At 39.1% G+C, this 20,696-nt stretch overlaps 1 protein-coding gene across 1 annotated transcript in view; it reads right to left on the reverse strand.

Annotated features, from left to right (window-relative positions):
• SYNE1 (spectrin repeat containing nuclear envelope protein 1) overlaps nucleotides 1-20,696 on the reverse strand; it is a 598,390-nt gene that overhangs the window by 496,713 nt on the left and 80,981 nt on the right. Inside the window, exons 4-9 of the mRNA XM_061624165.1 lie at nucleotides 19,013-19,108; nucleotides 17,115-17,198; nucleotides 13,830-13,922; nucleotides 11,864-12,042; nucleotides 9,355-9,551; nucleotides 9,039-9,148 (exon numbers count right to left, since the gene is read on the reverse strand). Of these exons, the coding sequence (XP_061480149.1) occupies nucleotides 9,039-9,148; nucleotides 9,355-9,551; nucleotides 11,864-12,042; nucleotides 13,830-13,922; nucleotides 17,115-17,198; nucleotides 19,013-19,108 (759 nt within the window). The remainder of the gene's footprint in view (nucleotides 1-9,038; nucleotides 9,149-9,354; nucleotides 9,552-11,863; nucleotides 12,043-13,829; nucleotides 13,923-17,114; nucleotides 17,199-19,012; nucleotides 19,109-20,696) is intronic.

Genomic DNA, 20,696 nt, shown 5'->3' on the forward strand with positions numbered 1-20,696 from the left:
GTATTAGTTTAATTTTTAAAGTGAACCTTCTCTTAATTCATGGCATGGCAAAGGATACCAGGGTAGTTAGTTCTCAGAAGCAGCTGCTTCAGGAGAAATGAACTCACATTTCATGAGCTTACCAAAACATTGTACCTGTCCAAGGAAGCCTTTCCAAGCATGTACACTTTGTATGCTACAGGACTCACCTCTAATGCATCCAGAGTTGTGTGTGAAAATTCATTCTCAACTTTGACACCATGTGTTGACACCATACAGGTGTTCAATGCTTCATCAGAGAAAAGCAAACTTATGGCTCAATCCTACTGCTATTTACACCGGGCTGAGGGGAGTTGGATATGGCGGACCCCCGAATGGGCAGGCTGGGTCCCAGCTCAGCTAGGCTACACCAGCAGAAGCCCTTAATCCCAGCTCAGCCACAGAGGAGCCAGCACCCAGCTGACTCAATCGGGGGTTTACCAGGGAAGCCCAGCCAGGAGGAAGGGGAGCCAGTGGGAGCCGGTGGAAGGCCTGAAAAAGGGGCATTCCAAAGGGGGCCAGGGGGGACTTAGGCCACATCCAAATCGTGTTTGGAGTGCTCCTGCAGGTCCTGATCTGGGCAAAAGTTATGCTGGAAAAAAGGTTGGTCTAAGAAATAGTTGCAATGGAAGGCAATGGAGAAAGCTACTCCCCAATAGGGTATTTGTGAGAGCCGGCTTTTACTTTCTGGTCCCTGTATGTTCAGCTGGCTCAGAGGTTCTGAATGGCAAATGGATGTTGTGGACCTTCCCACCAGTTCCTCTTGTGCAGGCTCCCCTTCTGCCAGCAACCTCGAGGTGGATTGCTATGTTATTAATCTTGGAAGTAACATATTTGAAGGAATTTCAAGTGAACAATTCGTTTGCAATCTGCAGAGAAATCACAGTGCATTGGACTTTATTAACAGTTTAGATCATTATGGCAGGATGACTTGCACAATATACATTTACTTCCTAGTCACTGTTATTTACTTTACACAACTATTTTGCATGTGGAAAATATTCTATTTAAATTGATTTGCTTTTTTGTAAACTTCACAAGTAATATTTCCTAATTAAAATGCATAAAATGGGGTTTATTTTTGTCATTACCTATGAAATTTCCCTCCCAGAAACCTCTTTTATAGTGACCAATGCCCCAACCCTTCTGCCCCCCCTTTTGTCTCTGGCCACCCAATGAAAATTGCCTTGCTATTCTCCTGATGGCACCTTGATCTGTTTGGGAGAAGGGCAGGGTAAAAATGTTATAAATTTTTAACAGGTTATTACTTCACAAAATATCCATATACAGTTTTACCATTAACTTGAATGGCAGGATGGGGGGGAGGATTTCATACAGTCATTTCTCATGAATGGGTGATATCCAAATAATAGACCCACTAAAATTAATGGGCTTAAGTTACTACTTAAGTAACTACTCTGACCGTGACTAAAACTGGATTATTAATCTATAAAAATAAAAGGTCAGCTCAACAGGATTTGGGGTGCTTTTTTTTTTTTTAAGAAAAGTGAATAGCTTTCTGAAGATTTGCTGACTCTCCCACAGAGCATTGTCCATCACCACTAAATGCAAAGGCCAAACTAGACATGATGTTGGAAATCTATGAATGTGTCTCCAGACTAAACATCTGGATCAGAGCCATGTGAGAAGGGAGGTTTACCCTCTCCAACTGTGCCGCTGATCCCCTGATGCAAATTGCCCTTTCAAAGCATATTTCCCCCTCTTGGCTAACAGCAACTCTACTGAGGGACAACAGTGCAGGGTAAAGGGTTAGAAGGTGCAAGAGATAAGAACGTAAGATGTGCCCTGCTAGATCAGGTAAAAGGTCCATCTAGTGCAGCACTCTGTTCTCACAGTCATCAACCAGATGCCCATAGGATGCCCTCTCATATGAACCAGCCAGTCTGATGCATTCACACATCTCCAGTGTTGCATCTAATTTGGCCCAAATGGAAATAATATCTTTTCACTAAACTGAGCATATGCTCTGCACACACAAGGTTTGAGGTTCAATCCCTACTATGCACAGTTAATGGACTGCAGCTAGTAGTACTGGGAAAAAATCTCTGCCTGAGATCTTTGTGAGCTGCACCCTGTTAATGTAGACAATAATGTGCTAGGCACAGTAATTGTCTGGTCCATATAAGGTGGCAAGTGCATATAATCTCTGATGAGGTAAACAGGTCTTTACACCATCTCAAGAAGTTGTAGAAAAAGGCAAACAAACTGAGGAAGATGTTGGCTGTGTCTCTCACACTTAAAGGCTATTTAGTAGAGGGCTTATGGCTCAGTGATAGAGGTCACATGTAAGATTTACATACATTTTATATGTTTCAAAAATAGTAAGATAAAATTATTTATGAACAAATGTAATTACATGTAAATTCATCTAGCTGTTGCTAGTCGGGCAGTATATAAGCTTAATTAAATAAATAAAATAAATAAATCTATCCACTAATGTATGGAGAAAATCAGACATGTATCCAATTCTACTGATATTGTTCTATTTTATATAGCTTTTTTAATATGTTGCTGAACTGACTGCTTTTAATCTGTAGTTTAATTTTCCAATGTTGTTGTATGCCTTTTTAATTTTGTTTTGTTGTTTTATTGTTATTTTATTTTCTCATGTTGTGAGTTAAGTGGCTGAAAAGTGGGTTTTAATGATAGAAATAAAGTTCAGTAATAAAATAAAACAATGAACATGCAAACTTTAATCCAGCAAGGGAGACTAGTGTACATAAGCAGTTTCTTGCATGCAGACTCTGCATCCCACATCAGCTCAGGAATTTCACATCTTGCATCTGCAACTGAATGTAAGCCTTTCCTACTGCTGGACCAAGAGTATCTGCAAGCCATTTGACATTGGTTTATAACAGCTTTGACAGCTCCTATGGACTACAGAAATACTCTTTCCATAGGGTTGCATTTGAACAGTACTGTGTTATTATTTGCTATATTAAGCTAGTTAGTATATGAAATTTTAGTGGAATTGACCAACATGGGAAGCATGTTATAAAATGTTTAATAGCCATCTGTTATATACACATATGTGGAAGATCAGTAAAATATAGTGCCTACACTGAAGATAAAATGAAGAAAAAAACATAAGATAAAACAGTTAACATGTAGCAATGCCAGCAAGAGGTTTTTGATGATCAATGATAATAATAATAATAATAATAATATTTAATTTGTTTGTCGCCTATCTGGCAAATAGCCACTCTAGGCGACGTACATTAAAATGAGATAAAATACAACAATATCAAATGCAGTCATATTAATAACAGTAGATAAAAGTACTGGACAGTCATCAATACATATAAAAACAATTATATTAGCAGCATATGATAGATGGCAAAATCATGGAGATTTACCCTTCCCAAGGACCTCAAAGGCCTGTTGGAAAAGCCACGTCTTCAGGGCCTTGCAGAATACCTCTATGGAAGGGGCATGTCGAAGATCACATGGGAGGGAGTTCCAGAGAGTGGGGGCCACCACAGAAAAGGCTCTCTCATCATCAATGATGATGATGATGATTAGTTTATAATAATAATAAACTAAGTACATTTAATTCACCATGTTTAACCCTTACCTTGCATTTAGGTTTAGACATAACAAAAGATGAAATTGCTTGAAGTGGCTCCTAGCGATATGAAGAAAAATGGATAGCAGGAGGCGGGAAAGGCAAATAAATAAACACAGAAAAAGAGAAATGCACTGAGAAATGCATGTACAAGAAACTTAATCCCTTTATTCTTCCAGCCCGTTTCTACCTTACCATTTGTCCCTTCAAAGACTGCCATCTGAAAACATCTCTCCACCTAATTTGCATGAGTACTCTTTAAAGCACAGGAGGTTACTAAAATCTTCAGGTCCAGCCCTCTTTGGATCATGGCTCCTTTGAAGACTTTGGATCATGGCTTCTTGCTGATGAAACATTATCAATTATCTCAGCTGTCCAGATGTCCCTTGGGAGCCATGAGGCAGATGGAGCTGGAGTTCTAGGGCAGGATAAGATCCTGAGGCATGTGATGCTTTCCCTTCTAGTCAAGGCAAGAGTGGACTGAATGCCCCTAGCACTGAACCCTGCCTAGATTTGTACAGTATTTACACTAAATTTGTGAGGGTGGCTGTATCTTTTCTACCTCCATCCTAATGTGATTTTGGAAGAGGGGAGAGCCCTGCTTTGTTCTTATGTTTCAAATCACACATGAGTACCAATCATGGCAAACAATTGTACAGGTAGAAATGTTTAAGTACCCATCAGCACCACTCTTTGAGACTTGACATGAGTAGTCATACCAACTAACAGAAGTTTTCTGAGCACACTTCATTATATTCCTATTGTGATTGCATGAGAAAACCTTCCTTCTCTATGGACACTAATGTCCTGCTAGGCAATAAAAATAGAATTAAAATAGTGATAATGCAAAAGAGTATGAAAATATTAAATTAAAAGCATTAAATAGTATCTATGGGATAAAATAGTATAATAGATGCATGCCAAGCCAAACAATCACAATCATAAGTGCTTTTTCTAGTCACTTCATGATAAGATCCATGTGGAAGGTGATCTAGTGTATACATTTATCTTGCCTTCATCACAAGTTTTGAGTGTCCAGCAAATCATAATGACTGGCCTTGTAGAAGGAGATCTAGCAAATTGCTTGACTGGTCCAGAGCACATGCTTGCAATTTGCAATATACAATAATCTTTATTGCCAGGATGGCAATAAATAATTATATGATTCCTTTCTGCTGTGTTCTCTACTGTCATCTATCTCTGATTTCCGGCAGTTGCATGCCTATATCCTAGGTTATCCACCTGAGTTACCTGTGTTCTCTTTTTGGTTCATTTGAAGAAGAAAAAATAATTCCATATATCCATTCTGGGGGGAAACTCAATTCCTATTTTTCATATTATGGGGTGGAGAAAAAGAACACAGAGTCACATAGTGCATGGGTAGCCAACCTGCAACAGATGTACAAGGGGCACAGAGAACAAGAGGTTTTTGTATTCCTGGACAGAAACAGGAGGGTCCTCATGTCTGGCTATGGTATAGTGAGGGCTAGACTTCTGTCTGTCTCTCCAACACTGTGCAGCTTGCATGCTTTGGGATCAGTGGACTAGTGGTGCTTCTAGATGAAAAACCAAAAAAAATGCATTTGTGTGTGTGGGTGCCAGTTCTATTCTAGTACTAGTCATGATTAGTACTAATTGTGCATTCTCTAGTTCCCTTGTGAGCACTGTGCAACAAGTAAGACAAGGGCAAGACAGCCATGTGATGGGGGGCACAATCATAGCAGCCTTCCCTCTTTTCCACTTTGCCTGCCTGCTGCCTTCTCTGTCCAGCACCACTGCGGAGATATCAACTGCCTGCACCATTCTGTCTCCATGGTTATCTCACCATACAAGCCACCAGTTATAGTTTCTTTCATTGGAAGGAAGGACTGCAAAGAGCATAAAAGGATGGTGTTCACAAAGCAGGGTGCCAAGTCAGTGGTCACTGACTGAAGAAGAGTGGTACCATGCACCTGTCCTCCCATCAGTGGGATAGCTGCACTTACCAGGAAAAAGAGAGGCAAGGGTAAGGTGGTCAGCACTGGTGCAAGAGCAGAGTCAATCTGGCACTCTGCCACTGTGTCTACACCACACTGTGCCCTGCCCCCTCTCCCTCCCAGTAAGTGCAGATTGCTGCTGACAGGAGGCCAGGTGTGTGGTGACACTGGTTGCTCCTGTGCCAAAGAGGAGTACACATATACACACACGCTATGTGGGGCTGCCCTTGGCCCTGGTTCAGAAGCTCCAGCTGGTGCAAACTGCAGCGGCCAGAATGCTGATGAAAGCACATGGCCAACAACATGTGTCACCACTTTTAAAACATCTGCACAGGCTGCCCACCTGCTACTGAGCCAGGTTCAAGATCTTTGTATCAATTGACAAAGCCCTTACTTAGGTCCAGGGTATCTTAGGGACCGCCTGAACCCTTATATCCCAGCTCAAATCATGGAGATCATCTGCAGGAACGGCTTTGATCATCCTGAGTTGGCGAGGCTCATTTAACATTTGACATAATATCAAGCCTTCAGTGTCATTGGCCCAGTTCTCTGGAATGCTCTGCCAATAGAGATTCAGCAGGCACCTTCTGTTTTAACTTTTAAGAGCCTACAGAAGACCTTTCTGTTCTGTGAGGCTTATGCAGGCAATTAAGAACATGCTTTTTTTGCAGCAGTTGACCTTTGTTTTTATTGTATTTTAATTTTTTTAAATTCTGTGGTGGTTGTTTTTAACATGTTGTAAACCGTTTTGATGTTTTTAATGAAATAGCTGTATACAAATATTTTTATAAATACACACACACACACAGGAGCAAAGATTTTCCTGAGAAAAGCCTGGTGAAACTGACAAGCCCTGTACGTTTTACTGGGTTTCTCCACACTCACCACAGAGATGGGGAACTTCTTTGACAATTTCACCAATACACATACATACCCACAATGGTGATGACAGGGGACAGAGTGAGGTTTGCTGGGACGTGGGAGATAGAATATACATCATCACCCACTATATCACAAACCACTGCTCCATGCTAGATGAGACAATATAGCCACATTCTGTTTATACACTGCACTCTCATCGTGGATAAATCAGCACTTGAGGTAATATGAGATTACAATAGGGAAAACACAGAAATACAAAGGAAATACAGTCTTCCAGGAGAGTGTAGTCAGGATTGTCAATAAAAACTGAATGAATGATTTGTATCAATAAATCATTGAGAAACAATGGGCATGACGTAAAAGGAAACTAGCTTCAAAGCATAAGAGGACTGCATATGTACCATAATGCATACTATAGTGGCATTGTTTCACACTTTGCCCCGATTCAGAGCACACTAGTAAAAAATGTTGACCATCACTGAAATACTACACACATATTTGTCTAAAAAACTATTTTCATTTCCAATTCATATATTTGGAGGCACAATACACCCTGCATTTCTGGTCTCATGCTTTTGCTAATAGGCCTCCTCCACCACATCTGTCTTCGGCAAAAAGAAAATGGAACTATATTTACAAAGGCAATTACCAGGGCTCAACCACTAAGAGATCTGCAAAGTAGGATCACAATGGTTGCTGCCTCCAGTGTATTTGATAATTATGATTCAGCTAGTAATTGCACCAACTTTAGGTCCAAATTGTTACATATCTAGTGAAGTCAATGCCCAATTACCTCTGAAAAGGAGTCCTATAGCAAATTCTTGTTGGAAATATATGAAAGCTATGGTACAAACTGATTCTCTAGAACAGCCACATCCATCAACGCATAAATAATAATACTGATTTGCTCTTCCTATTAATATCCCGAGGTACCATAAATATTTACATATAGAAGCTGCAAAGAGCTTTATAGGAGTTGAATCCTTTACATTGAATGAGTCATGGTCACTGTTGGAAAGCACAGAAGGTTTACACCTTTCAGCTGCAGAACTTATTGGTTATTGCTGAAAAGCACCAGATGCATCTTCTCTGTCCTGTTGCTTGCCTGCTTGCTTGTTACCTGCCCTTCCTCCCAGCAACAGCTCAGGGCAGCAAACAAAAACACCAAAAACACTATAAAACATTATATCGTAACAGTTAAGACAGGAGTGGGGACCTGTGGCCCTCCAGATGTTGCTAGACTACATCTCTCATCACCCCTGGCCCACTCCTGTGCTAAGCCATCACTCCTCTTAAAGTGTTCATGCTGTCTCTTAAGATCAGAAGGTGCCTTGTTAGATCAGAGACCAAGATCTACATAAGAGTAACATTCCCAGCAAGAACCCCAGAAGCCAAGAGGCACTAGGAAGTCCCATAGGAACTGGCCAGTGGGCTACAACAATCTACCTTCTGCCTAGCCCTGGACTACTGCAAAGAGACTCCAGCCCCAAGAGATCAGAAAAGGGTATGGGGGCCGGGGGTGATAGGAATCTTGTGCTGCCCCTCCTGTGAAAATTTTGGCTCATAGGACCCCTCAAAATAATAAGACATATGCCTCCACCAATTAAAAGAACGGTTAACCAGTGTTATAATTCCCATTCCTCCCAGTTCACAAATGCCACCAGACTTTGGGCAACGCTTTGTGGTCAGATCTTACCAAGGCCCTCCACCACTCAGTCGCTTGGCCCCAGCAGCAGCCCTAGAAAAGGGACCCTGCTCAGCTGCTGCAGAAGCCCATCTCTTCCCAGGACATGAGTAGCAAGTAGCAGATTGCCCCTGGTGTGGGATCCATCACCACAATGGTTGAACAGATTGTCTCAGCAGTGGCACAGATAGCCCTTGCCAAATAAAAGATTGCATGATCAGGATTAAAAGCCAAATTAAAGATTGTTTGCTGATAAAAAATACTACTGTTAAGCCAGTCCAACAGAGAAGAAATGTACAGAGAAGAAAGGTTTTCTAGAGTCAGCAATCCAATTAGGAAGGACAGATTATCTTGTATCACCATGTCAACAATTTCCAATACATTCCAATTATGCATTCTGTACTTATCTTTCCTTCTATTGCAATCCTATACACACTTACTGAAGAGTAAGTCCCATTGAGCTATACTGCACTAACTTCTGAGTAAATCTCTATAGGATTGTGCTGCATACAGATTAATAGTTGATAAATCATTGGAGTGATAAAAAAAAGAGAGAACACTTCTGGAAACAGTTCTTGCACTTATCTCCATAAAAGCAAGTCCAAAAGCTCATGTCCTTAACAAACTGCTTCTGCTGTCCCTTGAGATTAGACTACAAGTCAAGTCCACTATCCTACTATTTCCATTGCAGGCATTTATCCACAATATTTCTAAATTGTATTTAAACGATCTTCTCTCAACACATAGTGCAGCGCATTAACTCAAATTATTCTTAGCAAATTTAAAACCCTCCAGAGTTTTTAGAAACAGAGGGAACAACTCATTAGTGTTTATGTAAAATATTGTGCACATCAGTGTCTATAGTATGTATAGTATATAATTAAGAACATACATCTGTCTCCTGTGCATCACTGGCTGCATTATGGGGATCTGGATAGTGTTTCAGGAATTGCGCTACATAGGTCATCACTGATTTTTCATCTGGCTTATCCACATCCACATCTGAAAAAAATGAGAAAGAAAGTAAATTAACTGAGTACGTTAATACAGAACTGAACTCTACAAAACGTTGGGACAAACACCGCCCTTCATGCAAAATTAGAATATTCCAAAATAATATAAACGTTTTTTAAAAACTCACAAAAACATGAAGCTAATATGAGGCTAGGTTTATAGTTCAAAACTGGTTAAATTCAATGTTATACTACCTTCAGGATCAAGGAGTCTTGGGATTCCTAATTCTGACTCTGCAATCGTAAATGCCTCTTCCAGATTTTCCTTGTTAGATCTTGTTTTCACCCTCTCTAAGTCCACTAGTTCTGGACGGATAGCATGAATAACTGAATGAAAGGCAACACCACTCCTCCAGCTTCGTCCAAAATCCTTGACTTCAATTCCAGCTTGCCTTTACAACGATAATAAACAACTTTGTAACAACCTGTTCTGACTCTTAACACTGAGCCTTTATCTTCACTTATATAATCAACCTGGGTTAGGGTTACAATTTTTACAATGCTTCTGGAACAGAACTTACTTTTTAGTTGAATTAACGATAACTGCTGTTCCTGGATGTACATTTTTATGTAAACACCCCTATCATTTTTCCAACTCTTATTCATGCAAACTCTGATTTATGTGTGGTTGAATACGTATCTAGAGACAGACTGTGTGATGGAGCCCAGCAGGCTTGTTAATTCTGCCTCTGGAATTGTTAACATGTATAGAATTGGTTGGAAGGCCACAGCAGTAAAGCAGGAGAGGATCATTTATAAGGGGGAGAAATAGACAGGAAGGGAATAAAAGCATGCATTGTAGTTGTCCCTGAAAAACTGAAGAATTTGTGTCTGTGTTATATATACTATGCTTCTTTCTATGCATCCCAGAACAGTTTTTGTCCTCTTTTTAATGACATTAAATTGCTGGCTCATATTCAATTTCATTTTATGATTTATTGCCCAGTTATCGAATTTGCCAAGGCCTTATAGTATCCTGACCATATACTCAGAAGATGGCATAGAAGTTACAAGCAACATAAAGCAACACTCTGCACTAGTGAAGCTATCTAAAAGCCAGACAATTATTCAATCATCTCCTCTTGACCAATCCATACTGGTAATTACACAGCAACTGTCCAAACTAACTAGATGGATAGTACACCAGCACTGCTATCACCCCAGACAGCTGAACTTTAGGTCATTCATGTCTATCACCTATCCAAAGAAGCCATAAATTGGAACATAGTGAGTTCTGATCTCATATACTATACAGCCACAAGAGTGGCTGTATACTATTGTCAGCATGGATTTTTCACATTCCACATACCCTCATGCCATTCTGATGCTTCCTATAAGCTCATTTCAAAACAAAACTTTACAAGACTTATAGTCCTGAACTCAGAAATGCTTGCTTAACAAACCTCTAAATTTTCATGGTGATACACAAAACAGTCAGAGAGAATCCAGAGTTCAAAGTGTAAAAAGAGAGAGAGAGAGAAACAGACCCCTTTAGGACTATTTTCTGACAGAGTTCTCATAATTTGCTGAAATTAATTAAAAATCAGCCATGTTCACAGAGTACCTGTAATCCTATTACTGACCTTGCCCCATACTCTGACCTTCATCTTCTGCAGTTTAAAAGTTTTAAAAATGCCTGGTTGAATTTTAATTAATTTAAGAAACTTAGCATTGAACTGAATGATAATGTTGGGCATGCTTAGTAAGAACCAACTGTCTGTGTTCTAAAAGCCAGACTCATAGCTGCTTGGCTTGGCTAATCAGGGGGCCACAGTCACACCACACCATATGTTCAGAGGCACATGTTACCAAATTCTTCCAAGCTACACAGCAAGTGGATTGGACAGTGAAAGACCAACCCAAATTGTCTTTGCATTTTGACAAATTTGTAGGGCAGTACCTCCTCAGAAAGGAGGTCAGGTCTCCTGCTCCCATGGTGCATTCGCTATAGCTGCCCAATTTCCCTGCTTTTTAAAGTTTGATAGAAATATCTGTTGGCTATAGGTATATTCTTAACCTGCAAGGTTTTTTGCCTATTAGTGAATTACTGATAAATGTTGTGAAGAATCTCAAACAGCTGAAAGCTATTACTAGACACTGTTCTAGTTCCTGATTTTCCTCCAGGTTTCCTGTCTTGCTGTCTTCTTCTGGTGCCCTATGTATCCCATATTCTTCTGCCTGCAGTTAAAAATAAGTAAACCCAGCACCTAATATAGTATGTCAAAGTCATAGGCCTGGAAAAGGGCCAGCAAGGAACATAAAACGGTGAACTGATTTTATTCACTTGATTTTATTTACGCCTCTGTATCTTTTGTACATTCATTTCTTCCTAAAATCTTAAATGAAGCAACAGAAACAATATGTATATTATACCTGAAATTATACCTGCTGTCATAAAACACTTTGAGTTTTACAAAGTTAACATTATATTCAATCACTGGCCAAATTCTAAGGATATTTTGGCAAAGTGAAGGAAAATTCAGTTAGTGAAACAAGGTCCAAAATTAGATCTAATTGAATTGTTCTGCTCATGATTTCAACCTGGGAAAAGAATGTAAAGTGTTTTGACAATGTATTGCCTCTTTCAGCCTTCTGACAGAAGCCCTTTCTTGGTTTGTTGACCTCCCTGGCATCAACTTTCTTAATTTGCTAATCTCATAAAATATTACATTATTCAGCTAATATCAGTCCACAGATTACTTACTTTGCTGCTGTGTACTGCACCCATTTTAGCAAAGCCTTTTTTGCATTCCCTTGGACTTTGGTAACCACTTTCCTTTTGGATGGTGGACTAGCAGTCTCAGAACTGACGACACTGTCCACTGATGAGGTACTATTGGAGAATGACTGCAGCTGAGGGAGGTTGCTTGTAAGTTCCTCAATCTGTTTATGGAATAAAGTTGGTTAAGTGTAATGGAAATAATTATTTTAGTGAAAGCCCATTTCCTTCAGCAGCTCAGATAGTACAGAACTGGTCAGTGACTCTCATGGAAAAAAAGGGTGCATCAAAACCTTTTGGGCAAGACCAAATGAACTCATGCCTAAACTCTGTATTCTGCCTCAAAGAATGTAGGAAGATTGGCCATGCTGTGCTCCAGTACAGATGCTGTTTTATGTGCATCATGCAAATTGTAGATACTGCATATACATCCCACACACACAGTGCTACTTAACTCACAAATGCGCTTTCACATGATAGTGGCATGACATTTTGGGTAGCCATAAACATTTCTGAGGCACTTATGGGAGCAGGCAGCATTGCCTGGAACATTTTCTTAGATGTCACACAAAACAAGGGGCTTACAGGCAGTAGCAAACATATTCAGACTGCTTTTCAGTTTTTTCAGCCCTGAGTTATTCAAGCCGACAAAGGTTGAAAGTGTCTGTGCTAAGACACAATCTCCAAATAGAGACAAGTTTTGTGTGGCTAAATAAATTGATAGGCAGACAGCCCATGAAAAGCCCCTGCCAGCAGCAACCTGTGGAAAGCCCTGAAACAGGTAGTTCTGGAGGAGAAGGGGGGAGCCAGCCCTGTATCCACTGGATCACTTAACTGAGTGCCCCCACCATGGTCACTTTACAGCATCAGGCCCAACCCACTGCACTAGCTCCTGGCTGATGCAGCAATTTGCCCTCCATCCTGGCCAGTGTGAGCAGCAGGGCTGTGGATATGATGGTGGCCCCACTGCTGAGCTATTTATTTAACAAAATTTATATACCACTTGATTGTAGAAACGCTCAAAACAGTTTACAAAAATTGTTACGGTTTACTGCTGCCTGGTTGGGGTTTAGATTGCGGTCTAAATCCTGAAAAATAGTCTTGTGCTTTGCACTTCCTGTAAGGTCTAACAGAGGCAAAAATTAGAGAATGCACTGTACCTTTCCCTTTTCCAACTCTATAAAGCATGCAGATCTGCTCTGCTAAGTTGTGACCATTAACTTGCAAGTGATTCCAACTGTTATAAAACTTTATTTCAATTAATTGTGCTTAGGGCAGGAGCCCAGGTTGCTTGGCTTTCATATATAGCCCTTGAAAGCCCTTGATAGGAATTATATCTATTCCATATTGTTATACAGCCATAAGCAAATTAGGGATGCTAGTTTAAGTTTGGAACTCATATGGGACAACCATAATCAGATTATTTTTAATTTTATACAATTTGACCAACAATGACCAATGGAAAGGGAGAAGAGGAAGCCACATTATAGCAATTGCTATAATTCTTTCCTCTGATCCAACTCTTCAAAATAGTGGAAAAACCCTGATGGATGGATCCTTTTCCAGATTTTACTCCCACTTCATTGTTCTTATAGTATCCTTAATTAAAAGTCTCTGGTAGAGGCAGGTTAACATGACAGTAACTAAAATTCATTGTCTAAGGGCTAAACTACACTTTAGATTTCCCAACAATGTTATTTTTTTACTTAAAAAGAACACTCCATTTGATTTGAACAGTTGGAAGAAGGAGTTAAATCCCCCCCATGCTGTTTTCTGATCTAAATGTCTCCACTCTACCACCACCCTAAGTTGGTAGAAACTAATTTACTTCTCATGATACACTAAGAGTTCTGTCACAGTATATCAGTGCGCCTTAGCAAACAGTTTTGGAATTATTGATATAACTGTTGCAGGGTTATCTTATACAAAAAAATAATTTTAAAAACTATACCTGAAAATACAGAATTATAGTCCACACCAACCCAAGCACAATAGAAGGTCTACCATCAGCAATATCAGTTGAATTAATATTGACAAGTTTAATCTGTTTCAGGGAAAATAAAGGCACATTGTTATTACTTACAACAGATAGCCACAATAGGGTGATCTTTACAGCAAAGAAGGTTTTTTGGAATAAACTTGTGAGGCTTAATATTTGTAGTATATAATATTTTTATAATGGAGAACACCTATAATTATCACAGAAACTAAAGTGAGATAAAAGTATAAAATATGCATGCACTTTTAAATTAAATTTTCCTAGATGCACTCAATGTACATGGATGTAACAAACTGAGGAAGAAGAGAGCTTGCTGTGCAGTTAATGTACTGTAAACATGCCTTTACAACTGAACTGGCAAGCGTACTACTCTATCCTCTGCTCCTCCCCTTTTGTTGCCTCCCTCACATTCACTTGGTGATAAAAATTAGAGAAGTTAATATGCAACAGGGAACTTTGATCAAACAGGATGAGGGGACAATGTAACGATAAGAACAAGTGAGCAAGTGGACAAGTGAGGAACAAGACTGACAGTTTAGCAACCTGCTAGAACAGCCCAATATTCCATCTAACCAAGAATCCTGTTCTTGCAGTGGCCAATGAGATGCCTATGGGAAGCTCCTAAGCAGAACCTGAGACAGTATTCATTTTGCTTGTATGTTCTGTGAAGGACTCACTATGACACTAGCACCACCCACTTTTAAATACATACATCTGCCTTCTCCCTAAATTTCCTTTTTAAAAATGCTATTTTTCTTCCTACATAAAGTATTTAGTAATATTACTAAGTATTACTAAAATGGAAAATCTGTACAATTTAGGCTGCAATCCTAAACTCATTTTCTAGGGAGTAAATCCACTTGATCACAGCTGGACCTTTACCTTTGAGTAAACATGTTTAGAATTGCACTACACATTTCATTGACACCTATTATATGATTCAATGTTTGATAAAATCTTTGTACCAACCGGTGATCCTCTGTACACGGACTAGCATGAAAAACAAACAATATAAATTTTAAATGCTTTTTCTGAATAATGAGTAGGATTAAGGATTATATTCAATATTAGTCCTTCTTAGAGTATACCCATTAAAATTAATGGACATGGCTAACTTGGATCCTTTAATTTCAATGGGTCTATTCTGAGTAGGACTTAGCTGGATACAACCCAAAAAGATGTGATTATATAAAAAGATACATGTTGCCAAATACAGAAATCAGTAAATGCCATAAAGAACTCTACATCCTTCTGTTATGTTTTGGGTTTTTTACATTTACAGCCCACCTTTCTTCTCTCGTGGAGACTAAGGCAATGTACGCATGGTTCCCAGGAGGCCACACATCAAAGCACTGATCAGACCCAGACCTGTTTAGTTTAAGCAAGATAGTGGCCTCATGTGCCTTCAAACCATACCCTGGGAACCTTACACATGATGCAAGAAGAAAACTAATCTACATTATAAAAAAAAATAGATACCACCCAACCATCAAAATCATCTGCCAAAGTAGAACTATAAACCCACTATTTTCTACAATCTTTGTATTCAATTTTCAAGCTCCTGATTAACTGATTGATTGATTGATTGATTAGCCACACTTTTCACAAAAATGCATCAAGGTGGTTTACAACATACAAAATGATAAAAGTAAAAACCACTAAAACATAATGAAAAACAATAAGAAAAGCATCAATAAATACCACATGGGGGGGGGAGAATCATGTTAAAAGGGTCGTCTAAAGAATTAAGCTTTCAATGAGATGCCTGAAAGAAAGGAGGGATGGTTCCTGCCCAACCTCTGTTGGGATGTAATTCCACAGGACAGGGTCTGCCACACTAAAGGCTTGGTTCCTGGTGGAGACCAACTGAACCTCAGAGGCATGGGGAACCACCAAAAGTGCCCCATCAGAAGATATTTTTTACCCCCTGGCTTCTTCCTCAGTTCCTTTGTTTCTTTAAAAATCCTTGATGGTATTTTTTTCTCTTACTTTAAATACAAGGAATCTGCATTTTTATTCTTTGTTTATTTGTTTTCAGATGCAGATGCAGAATTTTAGCAGTTCTGCTAAAATGCTTACACTCTTGTCTGTTCTAGGCTAATTACTATAATGACCTCTTTGAGGACCTTCTTTACCTCTTCTAAAGCCAGCAGTATTTACTCAGCAGCTTGTCTCATTTTCCTTGTCTGTAAATGTGGCTGTCTTTCTCCTGTATTCTTTGTGTTGGCTTCACTTTGCTTATCATATTCCTTTAAATGTTTGTACTTTTACCTGCTTTCATTTTGTTGCTTCTCTTTGGTCACTTTCTATTTGACTTTGCTTTCTCTGGTTGCATGCAGTGGTAACTGAACTTAGGCATACAACAAATCAATGGGCAAATATTTGGAAATACATGGTGGAAGGAGGTTGGTGTGTGGGTGGCACTACTGTCTTGCTCATAGAGAGGAGCCATCCCTGTACCAAAGTCTGCAAATCTACATGCCCTGGGCATGCTACTAGGAGGAAGGGCGGGATATAAATAAATAAATATGTACATACATACATAAATGTATGTTAAAGGATGTACAAAGAACTGTTAAGCCCCTCAAAAAGAAACCACCCTATTTGGGGTGATTTCTGGACAAATGTCTTCATGGGAGGATCAGAAAAGCAATGCTATAGCCTTAAAAACTGGTACAATGTTTACTATTATGCTGCATTCTGCTATAGTGATGACATATTTGTTGCAGTACCACAAAAGAGAAAGCAATTGTTCATATTAGAGTTGTGAAGGATCGGAAAAAGTTGGAAAAATCTTTTTTTCCAAAAACTGGGGGAAAACAGGTGTATCAATATTACTATTATGACTGATGGTGCTGTCTTCAGCAGTACTTGAGGGTCATTTTAAGAGAACTCCATTCCAAAATTGTACATGCCCATGTGGAGATGGCAACACTAAAACATGAGCTCATGTATTGCTTTTTGCAGAGATCTGTATAAATCACCCCATTATTATTATTACTGTGTCTCATCTGCTATATGATATTTCCCTTGTAGACCAACATAAGCTGGTAATAGCAATGGCCAAATAAATTCTGGGTGCTACTATTAAAATCAGGGCCCCAATCATGTGCTCCAAGCTTTAATTTGTATACTTTTATTAAATTTGGCAACTTTATCTGTTTAGTTTGTGTTTTTATATGCCTATACACATATTGCAATAGCTGATGCAAATATCTATCGGTCTGTTGGACTTACCCGCCGTCCTTCCAAGAACTTAAGAGCTGTGCCAATGTTGGCTACTCCATGAATTCTCTTCAGTTTTCGACCTTGTTCACAAGGCTTTAATAAGTACAAACAACAAGGTAAATTAAGTACCAGCTGGATCTAATCCAGCTAAACACAATCCCCTTAAAAGGAAACTCAGTGAATTCTATCATACTTGTTTCTAAGCAAATATGCTGATTCCCCCAGCCCCCCAAAAAGCCAATATGCAACAAAACAACATTAGCCTCTTGCAGACATTTTTTTCTGATTCAGCATTGGGTTATTTCTTCCAGTAATGTATGCAAATCAACTATAATCCAATTACCGTAAGGTATGCAGAAATCATTATTCCCAGACAACCAAAAATTCAGCCAGGCACCAAATATGATAGAACACAAATTCATTTTATTCTGGTTTGTTCTAAATATCTGTTCCTAATAAGTTAACCTTGGCAGCTGAAGCTTAGAAGAGATCGTTCTAGAACAAACCCAATCTTTGCCTCTTTAATGTCTCATAGACTTTAGGTCTACACAGCAACTAATCCAAATAATCTGCTTCTGTTGTTGAATATGATAAAAGACACTCCAAGATATTATGTTTAAGATTCTACCACAAGAGGGAGCATTTTCTTATCACAAAAGCAGAGAACATGATCAAAAGTGTAATTTAACCAAGTAGGAAACAAATGATATGTGAAATTCATATACTTCAATAAGATGCTTAGAAGCAAGTTTCACTCATTGCACATCACACCAGTAAATAGTTTGCAGGCTATGACTAACTTTATGATAAAATTATATTGAAGACTGAAATAATATCTCATATTTTATATAGACTGAATGTTCACAAGTTTCATACAGATGCCGGGTGTTGCCTAAGGAATTGGCATGGGACATTGTCACATACCGCTGTCTCTCAGACACACTCAATTGCTTCCCTGCATCCCAACCCAGGGCACTGTATGACAGAGTTGTCAGTGGTATACACATAAGGGTAGATCTCAAAGGCTCTTTATTTTGATGCAAACTGCTCCTCACAAATTGCTACTGCAGATCCACACAAATGCTTTTAATTATGCACTCTGAATACCTGTCCTAGCTTGCCCCTGCCCTAATTGGCTGTAGGTTGTAGAGCTCAGGTTGTCGGAGATGCTGGAAAAGATTTCTGTTCTCTGAGCAATGGTGCTATCTGTTCAAGAAACCTACTTTTGATCAAGCTTCTCTAGTTCTGCTTGTTATTCTTAGGGAATCCTTGCCTGGAACTTGTCCCTGAAATGGACTTTTGACAACTAAATATTACTTGCTATCCACTGGACCTGCTCTTTCTGAAACCACCCACTGACTGAACCTATTCCTGCCAGGGCTATCTGTTCAGATATTAATTAGAAATGGAAGATTCCTTTACACGAGGCTGTGCTAGGAGGACAGTAATTCAGAGAGGACCACATGAAGCTCCTGCTTGAATGGGTTACCCCAGTCACTTCAATGAAGAGTGCAGCTCCATGTGTGCAAATGGACCTTTGATGCTCCAAAATGCTTACTAATGTTAAACTGATAACTTTAACCTTTTCTTTTGCTTTTTAATTCGGAAGTTTTATGCTTGATCTGTAGTACTTTTACTGGATATTATTACTTAGATGAAGACTGCATGGTGCTTCAGCAACCCAGAAAACAAATATTCATTTTATAACAGTACAAAAGCAGCATGCGTTACTTATTGAGTAGCAGAAAAAATCTTAGCATTTCTATGCCTCAAAAATGGTCATATCCTAATATCTCGATGTCCTCTAACAGACAACAGTGGGTCTACATTAGCATAAAATATTATTAATAATAATACAAACTAATAATACCATATAAATAATATACATGTCACAGGAAAATACTTGCCAGTTTTTGTCCAGAGAGAACTTCCAAAAGGGCTATTAATACTATCCCATCTTTGATGTCTTCAAACAGATCACTGACTACCATGGGAGGATTGCGCTGGTGGAAGAAAAAGTGGAAAGAACTGAGATACAGAAATGGAGTTACACATTGTTTCCCTGCCAAAGGTGAATCATCTCCTTAAAGTTTGGTTGATTTTTTAAAAAAGGATTAGGATGATATTCAGTGCTGTAATGGAGCAGGAATGAATAGGAGCCTAGCACTGCGACTTTTTTTTTCAGACTAGCAGCAATACAGTCATTTGCCAGAACACCAGGGTACCTGATGAACCCTCCCTTACTTGGGCAAATGAATGAGGTAATAACAAGACTTTACACTGTTACTATTGCTAGTGAAATATAAACATAATAATAAAATTACTAATACCATATAAATAATGTATATGTCATAGGAAAATACTTGCCAGTTTTTGTCCAGACAGAACCGTCAAAAGGGCTATCAACACTATCCTTCAGTACCTTAAGGACTGCCTGACTCCCTTTGTTCCAACTCTATCACTAAGATCTTCTGATGGGGCACTCTTAGTGGTTCCTCATTCCCCTGAGGTTCAGTTCGCCTCCACCAGGGACCAAGCCTTTAATGTGGCAGGCCCCACGATGTGGAACTCCCTACCAATACAGGTTTGGCAGGAACCATCCCTTCTTTCTTTCAGGTGTCTCTTGAACTTTTTAGACAGGCCTTTTAACATGAATTTTATTATTTTGTTCAACCAATGCAGTATTTGTTGATGCTTTATTAATCGTCTTTAATAATTTTTTTCTTCGTTTTTAATTTTATCATGTCTTTGTATGTTGTAAGCTTCCTCAATGTACTTTTAAGAAAAGTGTGGCTTATAAATACAGAAATAAAAAACATAGTGGAAGTCAGAGGATATGTTAAAAATATATATCCCTGCACAGAAATTCAGGAAGATGAGCTTGGTAGCTCCACCGAGACTATCTGGATTAAAATAAATGGGGCAAGTAATAAAAATAATGTGGTGCTTGGAGTCTACTACCGACCACCCAATAAAGGAGAAGACAAGAATGTAACTTTTGAAAAGCAAATTGCCAATGTTTCGAGGAGGCATGATGTAGTAGTAATGGGGGGCTTCAATTATCCTGATATCTGTTGGGAGACAAATTCTGCCAAACATGGCCCCTCCAACAAATTTCTGACTTGTGTTGGAGATAACTTTCTCCTACTAAAAGTGGAGGAAGCAACCAGAGGATCAGCTATCCTGGACTTGATTCTAACCAATAGTGATGATTTGGTGGATGAAGTGGCAGTTATGGGAACTCTGGAGGAAAGTGACCACACCATCTTTGAATTCTTGATTTTAACAGAAGCAAAAGCTGAGAGTAGCCATACATGCACCCTGGACTTCAGGAAAGCTAATTTTAATAATCCCAGAACAATTGTAAGTACTATTCCATGGCAAGCGACGCTAATGAGAAAAAGAGTCCAAGATGGGTGGGAGTTTCTAAAAAAGGAAATTCTAAAAGCGCAATGGCAAGCAATTCCAACAAGAAAAAAGGGGGGAAACAACAGAAGAAGCCAATGTGGCTTCACAAAAAGCTTAGAGATGACCTGAAAACAAAAAAGCACACATACAGGAAGTGGAAAGAAGGCCAGGCCACAAAGGAAG

The sequence above is a fragment of the Rhineura floridana genome, chromosome 4, assembly GCF_030035675.1.
Source record: "Rhineura floridana isolate rRhiFlo1 chromosome 4, rRhiFlo1.hap2, whole genome shotgun sequence".
Taxonomy (NCBI): domain Eukaryota; kingdom Metazoa; phylum Chordata; class Lepidosauria; order Squamata; family Rhineuridae; genus Rhineura; species Rhineura floridana.